Source organism: Heloderma suspectum, chromosome 9, assembly GCF_057233095.1.
Source record: "Heloderma suspectum isolate Gila_16-S chromosome 9, 16-S_ref, whole genome shotgun sequence".
In the NCBI taxonomy this organism is placed as follows: domain Eukaryota; kingdom Metazoa; phylum Chordata; class Lepidosauria; order Squamata; family Helodermatidae; genus Heloderma; species Heloderma suspectum.
This window is the reverse complement of record NC_139466.1, coordinates 12,634,907-12,651,334: the sequence shown is the minus strand read 5'-3', so window position 1 is coordinate 12,651,334 and position 16,428 is coordinate 12,634,907. Positions and strand designations below refer to the sequence as shown.

The 16,428-nt window shown below is 45.5% G+C and overlaps 1 protein-coding gene across 1 annotated transcript; it reads right to left on the bottom strand.

The window, feature by feature from the left end:
- Positions 1 to 1,856: 1,856 nt before the first annotated feature.
- On the bottom strand, positions 1,857 to 11,115 carry HMGB3 (high mobility group box 3). The gene is made up of 5 exons (XM_084813720.1): positions 11,045 to 11,115; positions 7,864 to 8,023; positions 6,484 to 6,623; positions 5,159 to 5,333; positions 1,857 to 3,441 (listed from the first exon to the last, which is right to left on the bottom strand). The coding sequence occupies exons 2-5, from the start codon at positions 8,011 to 8,013 to the stop codon at positions 3,289 to 3,291; spliced, it is 618 nt and encodes a 205-aa protein (XP_084669846.1). The 5' UTR covers positions 8,014 to 8,023; positions 11,045 to 11,115; the 3' UTR covers positions 1,857 to 3,288.
- Between the last annotated feature and the right edge of the window lie 5,313 nt (positions 11,116 to 16,428).

Here is a 16,428-nt window from a genome sequence, read left to right as displayed (position 1 = left end):
CCAGTCCAACACTCTAGCCACTACACCACCAGAATTTGAACTCAAGTCATGGCTTGAGGCTCAGTCCTTTACCAAGAGAAATAGTGTACCTTTCTGTTACTTTGAACAGAACCAATGGTTAGGCAAGGAGGAAAGGGCCTTTAATAGATTATGGGATATTTCCATGGGCATTTTAAGTTACTTTTTCTCCAACTGGTTTTTTGGCTCTTCTGTTCATAGTTTGATTATACTTTCCTGTTTAGATATCATTTTATCTTACGATATAGCAAACTGCCTTGTGGGGACTTCTGCTTAGAAAGGCAGGATAGGTAGTATTGGACCCAAGCCGTGACGCGCCAAGTTTGAGTTGCTGCTCAGCCATAACCCAAACTGGAGAGCCTTGAACAAGTTGTCACCTCATAGAATAGTAGGGTTGGAAGGGGCCTACTACAAGACCATCGAGCCCACCCTCGACCTAACTAACCTCAAGAGACTTGTTAAGATTAAATGGGGTAACATCTCTATGTGGCACCAGGGAATCGGGAGCTGGGTACAGATAAAAAATTGGACCCAGACTTCGCTGCCCTCGAGTCCTAACAAAATCAATAGGATAAGTTGGTCATCACTTGAATCCCATTGTTTTCAAAGGGACCCAAGTAAAAATTAGTCTGTTCCAACACAGCTACCCCTCTGCAAACAGTTGGAATCGAGCACGATCATGTTTAGTTCCATTGGGTTGGATTCAGACTACATCTTGCAGCACCTTTAAAACCTGAGAGCTATCCTATGGTCCATGGGCGAGCATCCCAGGGACCATAAGATTGCTGAGGAAACCCCTCAGAAAGGCGAGGCGGAGATCCGAACCCCTCACAGTTGGCATGGAAAGAGCCGTGCCATCCGCTTCTCCAAGATCAGAGTAACCTCGGCCGAGGAAAGGGAATGTTCCGGTGGGCGGGGAGGTAGCAAAATATGAGTCACCCTGATCAGCATTCTTCCCTCCTTCGCTGGACAGGCTAAAAAGCCCATCTAGAGAAAATATAGGAGATCAGAGGACGGGGAAGGGATGATGGTTCCACCACTCCTCCCAGCTTCAACTTGGCAGGGCATTGGAACATTGGAAGTCTGAGTTCAGGGCTTCCAAGCAGCAAAGGCAGTCCATACACAGGATTGTACCCTTCACCAATTTAGTATGGCATAAGCTTCTGTGGAAAAGTCCCCTTCATCAGGTAAGAACCACCCTACTGGATCAAAGGCCTATCTAGTGTACCAGTTTCCCCACAGTGGCCAACCAGGTGCCCAGGGGAAGGCCACAAGCAGGACATGAAAGCAGCTGCACCCTCCCACTCACGTTCCACAGAAGCTGTTTCGAGGCCTGCCAACTCTGATCCTGGACGCTGCGCAGTCATCATGCCAGACTTTGTTTCTGTACATCAAATTACCCTCACCAAAGTACTTAGTTCTGTATAGCGTGACATCACACTTGGTTCGAGAAGCCAAATGCTGTAGTAAGACTCCAACACCGCACCACCCCAGTGGGAAACTGTGGCACCTCAGGCCTATACCTTTGCATTGGTGTTGAGAGTCCATGCATTAGATCAGGGGTGGGCAGCCTGGGGCCCACTAAATGCTATTGGACTGCAACACCCATCAGCCCTTGCTAGCACAGTCAATGGTGAGGGATTATGGGAGCTGCAGTCCAGCACTGCCCACCCGTGCTAGGTAGTAGAGATATTTGTCCTATTTTCAAACTCAATACCAGGTAGTCAAGCCAGCACTTCAAGGACATGGACTTCTCGCTGTCTAATATTTTCCTGACTGGACTGCGGAGGGGGGCATAGGGGAAGAGACAGAGAAAAAAAACACCACATCTGAAACAGTTTCAACACAGGACAAAAAAGGCACATTTTAATATTTACAAAGCATAGCATTTGGGCTAGAAACGTACCCAACACAGCTAGAAAGTAACGTCTGCTTCCTCTTAGTCACCTACCTTTCCAAATGGTGGAATTCACACAATTAAGGTCACAAGTGTTCTGTCAGGCTCCCACTTTCAAGTAATAAAAGATTCAAACTTGCATAGCATCCTTTAAACACCAAATCAGCTCAAGTAGTCAACTTTCCTAGACGGATCTTAAGTGTCCATCATGTGCAGCCTTGGGAGGTGGAAAAGTATGTATTTGCTTTTGTCCCCCCTTTTTAACTAGACCACTGGGGGGGGTGGACGGGAGGGAGTCTGGCCAGAACAGCAACATTTTTTTTCTTGCTGCTGCTAAGAGTAACCTTGTTAAAAGCAGGAAATTTAGAATATTGTCAAGAAGTTTTAAAAATGTAATACTGTTTATTTTTGCTTCAAAAACATTTCAGCATTCTAAACATACAAAAAACCAACATAACGTTTTTGCAAATTTTGTTTCTCTTTAAGTACAGAGTGTTTTTGAACTTCGGTTTTCTGCGCCCTCTCTTCACTTTAAGCTGACAATGAAGAGACCTACAGCTTCCGTTTAAAAACTACCCCACTCAACTAAAAGGAAAAAAAAAAGATTCCATACAATTTCTCATGCCAGCTGAACTGCCCCCCCTCCCTTTCCACAACTAATGGCCGCAGAATGCTAGTTTCACTATATACAGAAAGACAACTTTAAGCTAAATGGACGCCCACTGTAGTGTAAATAGATCTACTTTCGAGGTGCATGCTCTGAGACACAACCCCTCCGTGGAAAGGCATTACAGCTTTGCTAAAACTGTTTGCCTTTTCCTCCAAGGTTATCACCACTCGGAGCATGAACCACAAGAATCTGTCTAGTTTTTACAAACTATAGATATGTACAGTTTATAACCCAGGATTTTCTAGCCAATAACCATATAGTTAAACACCACCTTACAAATTAAAAAATAAGATGCTTGAAACATTTTTAAATGCTTTGTTACACCAACAGGAAAGTGCACAGAGTTGAGGAGAACACTAGAGCGTCTTGCTTCCACTTTTTTTGTTTTAAAAATGTTTGGAAATATGTACAACTTTGTTACAGTTTCAGGGTGCCTATAGGACATCCATGGCCACTTAATGTAAAACCAGTTACAATGGTTTTGTTTTTTTTTTCCCTTCTTTCTGCATTGTTCCTAGAGCACTTTTTAGATTTTTTTCAAAGAAGCTACGGTGTGGTGATCAGAATCCAAATTGTGTCATTAAACCTAATAAAGGGCAAATAAGACACCGTCTCACTAAGAGGGTGCAGGCTTTTTTTCTTTTCCGAATGGTGTTTCCCCTACTCTATGGTATTCACATGGAGACAAGTATTATACAGTTTCTCATTCATCATCCTCCTCCTCGTCTTCCTCCTCCTCATCGTCTTCTTCATCCTCCTCCTCTTCCTCTACCTTTTTCCGAGCTGCAGCTGCTGCTTTAGCTGCTGCACTCTTTGCACCATCAAACTTGCCTTTAGACTTGTAGTCTGCAACATCCTGCAACGGCGAGAGGACGGGTTTCATTGGCCCTTTGCGTTACCAGCATGTGCGTCTTTAGAGAAACTCAAGACAGCCTCTCGGGCCTGCCAGAAGCTAAGAGTATTATTGCATGTGCTTCGGGGGACACCGGAACACAACTGAATCATAAGCATAGTCATTAAGTAGAAACGATTTATTAGATTGCCACTCTTTAGCTAGAACCTGGTGTCAGTGGTTAATTAGTGAATAGCAACTATTAAAAAAGCACTCAATAAATCCTGGCTTGGATGTCAAGGACTGTGGGTGGGGTGCCACTCGGAAAATGGAACTACCCCTCTCCAGACTCTTGCATGCACCTCAGAATTTACATCCAAGGGTCAGGGGACCCCTGGAGCAATTTGTAATGCAAGATGGAGGGGGAAGACTCCCCCCACCCAGCATGAGCAGTAGCGTCTTCCACTCACACTAGGGGCTCTTTGCATTCAAGCCAGTGACATCATGTGTATTCTGCGCTTTTAAAAAGCCAAAATTGAGTGCCAAGGTAGCCAAACTCTTGGGACCCATACAGGGTTAGACAAGCTAAGCAAAAGTATGTCGTTTCCAATCCTGCTAATCAGGAGGAAGACTAAGGGCTCTGAAACTCTGACTCCTGAAGATCTCATTCAGTGACCCTTCCTAGCCTACAGAAGGTGTCCCCAGGTACCTCCCACCTTCAGCCCTCAATAAGGACTAGTATGTTGCTTTTCAGAGGAAGAGCCGTAAAGAGATTTGTAGAAAGCTCAAAATGTTTGTTATTGCGTGGATTAAAAACACAGTGGCTGTGTGATCAGAGCCCCACCTAGCTTCCGCCACCCCATCACCGCCAACAGGACTGGTGCAAGATTGTGCCACAGATACAGCCCCTGCTACCTCTTTAGAATAGGTCCTTCACGAGTCCGTCTGATAAAATATCTAGTAGCACTGACAAGAATTACCTGTGACCTCTGTACACCCATTAAGATATAACTGTATGGTAAGAAGATGTAATCCTGATGGAATTTGTTTTATTTTAGTTTCTATTTTGGTTTGGCTTGGTTTTATTTTGCTTTGTTAATATTACTGAAATTCAATAAAAATTTGTATTAAAAAATTTTAAGATTTAAAAAATCTTCACATTTTAGAGTTCAGCAGCTTTTAAACAGAGCTCATCACCATCACTTTGTCTTGGGAGATGGAGGAGGGAAATGACACCTTTATAAGGTTTTTAAAATGCATTCTTGTTTGGGCTGGCCTTTGGCTTAAACTTTAATGGCGAGAGGTATGGTATTTTGCTTTGTTACCTGCCTCTAGCATGGGGTGGACTAATACACTTCTGAGTGAGCAAAAACAGAGAGCCTCCTGAAATTTGTTCCAGCGTAGTTAAGATGGCAAGACCAAACTGTCATATCTTGCAGGTGTATAGTTGGAAGGCTTCAGAGGCCCAGACGCCTCAAGCTAATTCTCAAGCACATTTACCTGGAAGTATTTATACCCAGTGATGTCACTGCAATTTGCTTCCAGTGACACAGCTACCAGGAGATTTGGATTTGCACCCTTAGCTAAGAAAATACCCCACTGACTTGACCACTGCACTTCTTCATGCAACTCCACTGACAAGAGCCTAAAGTTTTGCCCATTGAAAGCAGTCGCTCTCCTTTGGGACGAGTGCAAACAACAGTCCCTTTGCACTACATAGGCAGTGGTCACCCAGACTCACCTTCTCATATTTCTCCTTCAGTTTAGCAGCTTTGTTGTTGTAAGGTTGTTTCTCCCCGTCGCTGAGGTTGTTCCACATTTCGCCCAGTTTCTTTGCCACATCTCCGATAGAGATGCCAGGATTAGTGGACTTGATCTTGGGACGGAACTCTGAACAGAACAGGAAGAATCCAGACCTGGTAGGGAGCGGGTGGGAGGAAGAGAAAGTCAGTCAGTGGAGAGCTGGTATACTGGCTACACTAATATATCTATACTGGTGACAAACCAGTTTAATAGTAAACTTCCTGTTCCCAGGAGAACTACAGTGATCTGGTTCAGACGTAAGAGTTATGGCTTAGTTATATGAGTGAGGCTTGGCCCTGTATACTCACACACACACACACACACACACACACCTAGCATGGCTACAACAGAACACTGGAAAATCCAAAACACCGTTTATCCAAACAAAATAACCACTGTTCATTAAAACAGAAGCAACAGCTTCAGATCTCATCCTTTGCAGATGGGCCAGAAGCTGGGGAGTTGATGAGCCCGAGGCAAGTTGACATAGCACTAAACCATGTTTAAACAATTAGAGTGCATCACTAGGACCCAAAGATTCTCACCAAGTTACTGTTTCCAGGCTTTTGGGGGGCAGGGGGAGCCATGACAGTTCAGCTCGTATTAAGCCAGTTAGGGTTCATATACCCTAGCAGTCCAAGCTGAGAATTCCCTGGTTCAAATTCAACTCAGACTTACTAGGCAGGCCTCGCCAAGCCACTAGCCCTGAACATCAGGCCTGCCCTGCGGTCTATTATATCAAGAAAGTTCTGCTCCATCTTTCGGAGTTCTGTTAAGTGTTGCTGTATGTGAAACACTCTGAACGTTCTATAAAGTGCTAGATAAATAAGTTACAAAATTAGCAGATCATGATCATCAAATGAGGGCAAGATTCCAAACTCTTTCTGGTCACAGAAGTGGAAAAGCGTGTCATTCAATCAGCTACACAGTATTAAGACTTCAAACTTTGGGGAACAGGCATTAGACGCCTTCAAAAGCCAGCCATGTTTATGAACAGTTGCATGACTATTTTCAGGATGACCATCTTTCCAATGGTTGGTTAATACTGGGTTAACTTTAACCAAAAATGAAGAGCGAAAGTAGCAGCAAGAAAAGATGTGGCCAACTTTGAAGGTGTTTAAAACCAGGTCCTTGTTGCTCTATTACTAGATCTCATAATCTGAGTTCTGCTCATGTCTCTTGAAAATGCAGGTTGCAATGTTCCATCTAACAAAGCTGAGTACTCTATTTCAGAATTTGAAGAAGGGATGCACAATTACTTACGGTGGCCGTTTCGGAGCATTGGGGTCCTTCTTCTTCTTACCACCCTTTGCTGGTCCATAATCCTTCATTTCTCTATCATACCGTACTTTGTCGGCTTTGGCCATCTCATCAAATTTGCCCTTCTCTTTGCTCGACATGGTCTGAAAAACACAAATGCGGCCAGTTACTCCTGTGTCTGACCAAAAACAACACAAGCAAGCCACAAATGAAGGCACTGGGGAGAGGGCACTAGCTCAAAGGTAGAGCACATATTTTGCATGCAGAAGGTGACAGGTAAAGACCTTTTTGATGGCACAAGACCCTAGAGAATCACAGAAGTAGACAATATTGTGCTTGGTGGAGAAAAAATTCGACTTAGTATATTAAGGCAGTTCCCTATATTTTTAAATGTTGTTGCAGATGCCCTCAATTATCCCCTCCCCAAAAACCAATTCTGTAGAGCTATTTGACAATGTCGCCCAATGTTGTTTTAGGCCAAAGGGAGTTAGTATACAAATAAGATTTGATACAGTAGACCCACGTTCCTAAAAAAGGAAGCTGCGAACCACTGCATATTGCCCCAAGCTTCCCACACCAAGCTAAAATGAACATCGTGAGACCAGTGCTTATTAGATTTCACCCACAGCTAGAGCTGTGTGTGCTGCAATTCCAGACCAAGTACTGGATGCAGTAGTGTGGAATCCTCAGACTGCCACACCCCCTTTCCCCAATTGCTTGTCAGGCCTCCGGCTGTTGCTCCACCTTCCCCCCATTCCAAAAAGTTTAAATGCCATTCCCAAGGCTTTGTTAGTGGCAGTAAGACTTAAGCTCAAACGTGTTGGTATTTTTGCCTTATCAGTCCCACCCTTTTCGTTTTGAAGCCTGCAACCTTTGCCAAAATTGAATTTGGCCCTTGGGATGAAAAAAAGGGTTCAACACCACTGTAGTAATGGGTTTGGTTGCAGAATACAGTTTCCTGGAAAACTTTCCTATATTTGAGGAAACAAGGGTTTGAAGTCCCTATGATTGCGAAGAGATGCTTAAATATGTGCTTGTAACGCCTGGTGAATTTTCAGAAGCCAAAAGGCATGATTTAATGTGAATCAGTAGACACAAGCAAGGTTTTGCCACCCTTCATAGCACCTTGACTTGGCCTGCAAAACTCTCCACTCTTACTTAACTCAAGGGGACGTGCTTCTAACTATAAGTGCATAGGACTGTGGGGCATATCACTGCATGGTTGCTGAAGTTGGAGAACTGCACACAAGAGAAGGTTGCGGAGTTTTGCATAGGTTATACAAGCCACAGAATTAAGTTTAATTGTTTTTTGTTCGTTTCCAAGTGCACGGAACACACACCATTGCCTTCAGCCAGCATGGGTTTAGTCTTAAAGAGCAATACCTTCCACCTCTCAGAGCACTTCTTTGAAAATTCTGCAAAGTTGACAGGAACTTCTGGGTTCTTCTTCTTGTGTTCCTCACGGCATGTCTGCACAAAGAAGGCATAAGCAGACATCTTCCCCTTCGGCTTCTTCGGATCACCTTTAGCCATTTTTTACTCTCTGAAAATATTTTATTTTAAAAAAGACACACACACACACACACACACACCAAACAAGCAAGTTAAGTTGTGTGTTCTAGGCAAGCCAATATATATGTTAAGCCACCCTTAGAATGGTCAACAATTAGAGAAGCATGTCAGGCTTAAGGCTGGTTCACACATGCAAGCATGTTTAACTTTCAGCCAACCCGTGAGAATTTCTGTCCACTGAGAAGCTGTGTGTTTTCAACTGACATGGACACTGTGAATGTTATCCCCAGTGGCTCATCCACGCATAGTAACTGTATGCTATGTCACTTGACCAACATCCATTTGCAGCATGTTTGCTTACATTTCATGGCCAAACATGTGTGAACCAGCCCACAATGCTGGAAAATTAAAAGGTTTAATGCACACAGTTGTGGCTTATACTCTCTGGTTAACCCACCCAGCAGGAACACTCTCCTGCAACTTCTTCAGAACTTAAGATGTGCTGCATGTCGAATAGCTGTCAAAGCATCCATACGTGGGAATCTTTCACTTTGTCGTTTATAACAGCATGTCTCTGAAACTGGTTAAATTTGTTTAAACAGTTCACTGTATTATAGCACCAGTCATAAGATCATGGTGCTGCTTTACCAAGAGATAATTTAAATGCCTGGGTGGCCACTAAATTTTTTTTAAAAAAATTAAGTCACGAGAACAGCTGCGAACTTTTGGGGTATGAAATCATCTCTCCCCTGTAGTTTCCTCCAAAAGCAACAATTTGTGGGGATAAAAAGCAATAAAAGCTTGTTTCTTTTTTTCTGCTCATAACATTGTAATTTTTATTAATGTTGCATATACTAAGTATTTGCAATAAAATGTTTTAAAAGTTTAAAGTAATTTTCTTCTAATATATTGCCTTGATCTCCTCCCATGGAAAGGAAGAAGAAAAAAAAAAAAGATCAACCCCCACCCTTCAAAAGTTACATTTCCCGTTTTTTGGTAAAAATAAATAAATAAATCTATCTCTGTCTATTAAAAGGCTGCATGACTATCTGAACAAAAAAGTTTCAGATGAAGAAAAAACGCTGCATTTTGTTTTCCTATGTTTGTTTTTTGCTGTCCCTTACTCCTCCACACCCCCCCAAGGTCACTAGGAAAAAAAATCTCCCCCCCCCTTTGCATTATTATATCGGGCTAAGTTGCATTTAAAGAGCCCCTATTGCCATAGCGAATGCAGTTGGGATCAGCCCGGGAACGCTATATTTGCTGGAGACTCCGATGGCAGGGTAGAAAGGGGAAAGAGAGAAAAAAACGACAGGTCACCAAGACACCAATAATTCATCTTCCATTTTGTGAAACACTTCTTCATGAAAGAAAGTGCCCCTCAAATAAGTCCTTGGGCTCTCCTAGGGGGTGCCTTTGCCCAGGGGGGGCCAAGCCAGCTAAAGCTGGGGCAGAGAACGGGGTTCTTGCCCTTGCTATAGCAATCTCTATAGTCTTAGTACTAGCTAAGGCAGGGATATGGAGAGAAGTGTTCCCCTCGCCCATAGCCAGCTCCATTCGCTAAAATGGCTTCTCTACAAGGCAGTGAGGCTGCTATGCCTAACAAAGCCACAGACACCCGTCTGCTCAAATAAACCCCCCAGGCAGGCAAACCCAAGCAGCCAGGCTCCCCCAAACCAGCCAGCTTTGTAGAAAAATCGTTTCTCTTTCCTAGCCGTGGGGTTTGGGGGCGCACAGGGGTCGGGAAAGGGAGGGAAAGCAGCTTTGAAGCAGCCTCCCCCCAACCCTCCCGTGTCTCTGCTTAGCGCAATAGTCTGTATAACAAAGACTGCCGTGCAGCCATTACAAGCCCGGGATACGCTCGTCCGCGCCGAAGGGAAAAAGTGCGAAAAAGCCCAATCCGGCCCCCGAACGCCCCGTCAAGGGCACGAACCGATAGAGATAAACAGCCGGGGGCGAAAGCGAAAGGTTCGGGGGCTCTGCGGGGCTCCCCCCCGGATTTTCCCCCCGCGTCGCTCCCCCTCCCCGTCTTTACACGTCTTTCTTCCTTCAGCCGTACCACTAAAGCGCCAGCCATATTAATGCACACACATCTCAAGCAGCAGCGGCGCAAGGAAGAAACGGTCCGGGGCTTAGCGGCGTTCGGAGGGGGACGAGGGGCACCTTTTTGGAGAGGGGAAAAAAGACGACGGCGGAAACGAAAGGACCGGGGCGGCTCGAGCGGCGCGGGGGCGAGAAAAAGAGAAGAAAGCGCGAGGGAGGCCACTGTGTGCGCTTCTCTCCAGGACGCGCAGGGCTTATCCCTGTCAGATGCTAACGCGACAGCCATTATTAATGCAGAATAAACAGCAGGCACCAGCACTGCGCACGGCCGGGCAACTTTCGTGCCCCGATCCGCAGCCCGGGCGAAGGCGAGCGAGGCAGGCACACGCGTGGAGGGGAAGCAGAGCGCGGAGGCGCGGGGCTTGCACGCCCGTGAAGTGCGAGATCCCTGCCCATGCGGGGAACTTGCTGCACCAGCCATATTCCGCTACAAGAGCAGCAAAAAAACCCACGTTCCCCGGCGTTTACTTTGTGCAGAGAGATTTTAACGTCTATACATATATGTATATAGACACCCCGCGGAAGAGAGGCACCCCCATACAGAATTTATATCCCCCCTTCCTTTTTCTTTTAATCAGCCTAGATCAAGCAGCGGCGTCCCTTTTTCTTTTTTTTCCCCCCTGCCCCTTCTCCCCCAAAATTAAAAAAAAAAAAGAAAAAGCTCCATTTACACCGAGACCCAAGTCTGCTTTCCTACGCCTAGCGCTGACACCGAGGAAGAACGGGGAGGCTTGGTGGGAACGCGAGCCTCTGAGAGAGAAAGTTGATAGGGAGAATTATCTATAAATAAAATAAAATCTGGAAACGTAGGAATTAATGCGAAAGGAAGGGGGGGCAATCAGGGGGGAAAGGAATTTAAAATGGAAGGCATTTTGGGGAAGGAAATTAAAAGGGCCAGCCGAGCAGCCGCCCCCCGAAAAAGTTGCAAAGTGCAGCTCCGGAAACCTACCTGTATTGTTCGCTTTAACCTAGGCGATAAGCAAGGGAAGAGCGAGGCGCACGCACGACGCGCTAAGACTCAGCGCTAGGAGCTGGAGCTCAGCCTCGCGTTGGCTGCCTACGAGAGCGGCCTGATTGGCTGCGGGGCTCCGCCGTTTAAAACAACCTCCTCGCCCGGCCATAGGCCCAGAGGCTACTGAATATTAAGCGCGATTCCGCGCCCATTGGCTGGAGGCGGGTAAGTCATTCATTCAAAAAGAACGCCCGCCTGGCAAAAAGGGAGCACGCATACACACACACGATCAAGTCACGCCAGCCACACTGGAGAAGGAAGAAGGGGAGAGAGAAAAGGAGAAAAGTTTCCCGAGTAAAAGTACTAAAGTAAGAGGAGCGCAGAGATGTGCAGGCGCTTGCAAGGAGCTGTTAGGCGCTCGTCTGGCAGCACGCACACCTGGCAGGTTGGAGAGGGGGTTCTGCAAAAGTTGGAGACGTCTGGAGGCAAAGGCTGAGAGCCAGGCGTCTAAAAAGCGAGGATCCGACCTGCAGCCACGCTTGCTCGGGTGACTGCCACCCCACTGAGTTCTAGGGAGCTTGCGCGCAAATAGGATTTCAACCATACTCCGTGGTGAAGCTGCAATCCGAAGCAAGCTTATGAGGAAGCAAGCCGCACAGAAATCTGAGGGATCTACTCCGAGTAAGCAATGCATGCATAAACTCGGGCCGCACCTAACGATCGATGCCCGAAACTTCGAAACAAGTTCTATCCAAGAGATTGCCTTGAATGCGTTTTGTTTTTTGTTGTTGTTGGGGTATGCTTAGCAGTGACAGATTTTACTTTCTTGGGCTCCAAGATCACCGCAGACGGTGACTGTAGCCATGACATTAAAAGACGCTTGCTCCTTGGGAGGAAAGCTATGGCCAACCTAGACAGCATAGTAAGAAGCAGAGACATCACCTTGCCGACAAAGGTCCGTCTAATCAAAGCTATGGTTTTCCCAGTAGTAACGTATGGCTGTGAGAGCTGGACTGTAAGGAAGGCTGAGCGCCGAAGAATTGATGCTTTCGAACTGTGGTGCTGGAGAAGACTCTTACGAGTCCCCTGGACTGCAAGGAGGTCAAATCAGTCCATCCTAAAGGAAATCAACCCTGAGTGCTCATTGGAAGGACAGATACTGAAGCTGAAGCTCCAATATTTTGGCCACCTAATGCGAAGAGAAAACTCCCTGGAAAAGACCCTGATGCTGGGAAAGACTGAAGGCAAAAGGAGAAGGGGACGGCAGAGGATGAGATGGCTAGATAGCATCACCGATGCAATGAATATGAACTTGAGCACGCTCCGGGAGAGAGTGCAGGACAGGAAGGCCTGGCGTGCTCTGGTCCATGGGGTCACGAAGAGTCGGACACGACTGAACAACAACAACAACATGCTCACTCGGGGAGTAAACCCCATTAGAGGCAGAGGATCATTATATCAGGCTGCCAATGCGTTGTACGGATTGCTACAACGCATTGTTGCGTTGGCAATGCAGCCAAAGGTACAATGCGTGTACCTTTTCTGCAATCCACAACGTAATTACTCAAGCATACTACCAAGGGATTCAATAAATTGTCATAAACATGGGTGTTCCCTACAGGGAACTAGTTCTGGGTGAGGGGATATCTCTCTTATACTCATCATTCCTTCTAATACCAATTCAGGTTTTCCCATGCTTGTGCACTACACTTCATTTTAGCCACCCACACACAAGAGGTGTCAGTTGAATCAGGGTAATGCTGGGCTTTCTAAGGGTAGGAAAAAAAAACGCAGCGGAAAAACCTTACGCACGGGATCTCCCTAAACAGCCCAGTGGTAACTAAGTGGCAGATATACAGATACACAGATATACATACATTCACGGCAAGACTTCAACTCCCCCCCCCCCCAACACACAATATAGAAGTAAAATTCGAACGCAGTAGCACTTAAGCCACACGGAAAGAGTGTAGAAATTGACATTATGAGGCCCGCAAAATTACCATAAATAGTGTTTCCTTGGCCTTCAAAGGAGTTATGAATTGGGCTGCCTGGTCCTTCTGTACATATTTACTTAGAAGACAGTCCCACTGAGTTCAATGGAATTTACTCCCAAATAAATTTGCAGAGGATTTCAGCCTTAAAAATGTTGCTGTCTATACAGAGTGTATTTACAGAGTCCAAGGAGTTTGAGGAGGCACATATGATTCTCATTTTATCCTTACAACAACCCTGTGAGGTGGGCTAGAATGAGAAATGGTGACTGGCTCCAAGGTGACCCAGTGAACTTCATCAACAAGAACATAAGAGCCCTGCTGGATCAGACCAAGGGTCTATCTAGTCCAGCATACTGTTCACATAGTGGCCAACCAGCTGTCGACCAGGAACCCACAAGCAGGGCATGAGCTCAACAGCACCATCCACCCACCCACCCATGTTCCCCAGCAACTGGTTGTACATAGGCTCACTGCCTCTGGTATTGGAGGTAGCAAATTACCATCAAGACTAGTAGCCATTGATAGCCTTTTCCTCCAGAGATTTGTCCAACCCCCTTTTAAAGCCATCCAAACTGGTGGCCATCACTACTTCCTTATGGTAGTGGATTCCATAGTTTAACTATGTGCTGAGTGAAGAAGCCCTTCCTTTTATCTGTCCTGAATCTCCCACCTATCAGCTGCATGGGATGACTCCTTTGGGTTCTAGTATTTTGAGAGAGGGAGAAAAATGTCTCCCTGCCCACATGCTCCACATAGACCTCTATCATGTCTCCCTTTACCCTCCTTTTTTCCAAGCTGACAATCCTGGCTGTTGTAACCTTCTCTTATGGGGGAGATGCTCCAGCCCCTTGATCATTTTAGTTGCCCTTTTCCACACCTTTTCCAGCTCTACAATATCTATTTTTACATGTGGTGGCCAGAACCGTACACAGTATTCCAAGTGTGGTCGCACCATAGTTTTGTATGGGGGCAGTATGATGTTTGCAGTTTTATTCTCAATCCCTTTTCTAATGCCTAATATGGAGTTTGCCTTTTTTACAGCAGCTGCACACTGGGTTGACATCCTCATTGAGCTGTCCACCACAACTCCAAGATCTCTTTCCTCGTCAGTCACTGCTAGCTCAGATCCCATCAGACTATATTTGAAGTTGAGATTTTTTGCCCCAACGTGCATCACAACGTGAGTTTGTTGTTAAAATGAGTTTGTGAGATAATGTACGCAAAGTGCCTTTGAACACTCTAAGCACTATATGAAACCTAAAGTTTATTCTCATGTATATGTTTGTTTTGTTATACTTTTAGTGCGGGAGTTTGTAGCTATAAAATTCTTTTTAAAAATTGGTGTGGGAGCCATCAGGGATACAGGGGGGCAATAAGGAAAGCCCTGCTAGATCAGACTAAATGTCCATCTATCCCATCATCCTTTTTCTAACAGGGGACGGACAAATGCTGGGGATTCCTGGTGTCTCTGTGCATGACTTGCTGTTCAGAATCTGACAACTGCCCTTCAGGAGGCCTGCTCAAAACAGTGTCTTCTGCAGAAACAAAGTGGGTGGGCTCCTCTGAGCCCAGATCTTATACTCTTTCACACTCTAAAAAAGTACATCTGCGGTAGTGATGGTAAAGTGAATTTTGTTTCCTGTTTTAAAATTCGGAAAGACTCTGTCTTAGCAATCCAAAATATGGAAGACAAGGGAACTACAGTAAAGTCATCCTTTTAGAGTAGACTGGGAGTTCTCCCACATGAAATGTCCAGTGACTCTATTTGAAGCCAGGCCTCGTGTTTTAACTGTTCTAGCTACAATAGCTCTCTGCAAGATCAGCCACTGAAACCGTTCCCTCTAACATAGTTAACATATTCTCTGTTGTAACTAAAACATTGCAAACGGGGAAGCAAAGTGATCTGCAGGGTAGAACTTGCCAGACCCCATGGGTTTAGGAAGGCAGAGGTTAATCCGATTCCAATTTAAATCTATGGGGAGCCTAATGTGGCAGCAATTTAAATATTCTTTCACATTTAGATTGACACTCACACTTACACCCCCGTCCTCTTCTTCCACTGTGGTAGTTTTCAGCTCCTGATCCCACTATGCCATGCTCAGTTCCAGCTATGTTAATCTTTAAGAACTAGCTAATTATTACCGATATATTTAATTTAGGATTTAAAAGAATGTTGAGTGATTGTCCAAAAAACTTGTGCCGACTTGAGCAGATGGGGTAAGAATTCCAAACTTTTGAACTGGAGTAAGTCTCATAAGACATATTTGTCATGTTCATATCTCTCTGCTTCCTCCAGTCTCTCATACAAGCACACACCCTTCCTGCTTTGGGGCCAGGAATCAGACTAGTAATGAACAGAGATCAAGGTGCAGGAGAACTGTCCATTCAGTCATCAATTCCTCACTATAGAACTTGCTTGTAATGTCTGCAATTGCACAAAGTGTCACGTGTTTCCCAATGGTTGACTCAACCTCAGTCATTTAGGGTGCAATCCTATGCAAGTTTAGACGGTAAAAAGGCCTACAACTTCCAGCATGCCCCAGCCAGGGCATGTGAGAAGTTGTAGGCCCTTTTTCCATCTAAACTTGCATAGGTTGTTGTTCAGTCGTTCAGTCGTGTCCGACTCTTCGTGACCCCATGGACCAGAGCACGCCAGGCCTTCCTGTCCTGCGCTCTCTCCCGGAGCGTGCTCAAGTTCATATTCATTGCATCCGTGATGCTATCTAGCCATCTCATCCTCTGCCGTCCCCTTCTCCTTTGGCCTTCAGTCTTTCCCAGCATCAGGGTCTTTTCCAGGGAGTTTTCTCTTCGCAAAACTTGCATAGGATTGCACCCTTAATAGTGTATCTACACTATGGTCTTAAACTGGTTTAATAGGTATGTCTGCTCTACAGGGAACTAGTTCTGGGTGAGGGGATATCTCTCTTATACTCATCATTCCTTCTAATACCAATTCAGGTTTTCCTATGCTTGTGCACTACACTTGATTTTAGCCACCCACACACAAGAGGTGTCAGTTGAATCAGGGTAATGCTGGGCTTTCTAAGGGTAGGAAAAAAAAAACGCAGCGGAAAAACCTTACGCACGGGATCTCCCTAAACAGCCCAGTGGTAACTAAGTGGCACAGAATGTTGACAGTGGGGCGGGAGGGGGGGAACCCTGATAACTGAGTGGAATAAAATGGGGTGGCTGGATGAGGAGGAGGAATTCGGAGACATAGATATATCAAAAAGGGTAGACAGAATAATCTCATTGTTTGGACAAGCCATTTTCTAGTTCACATTAGGGAATGAGGATCAACCATACCCAGTGGGCACAGAATACTAACTGACTGTTGGGAGAACAAACAAAACTGTGTGTGTGTGTGGGGGGGTGGAATTCAGT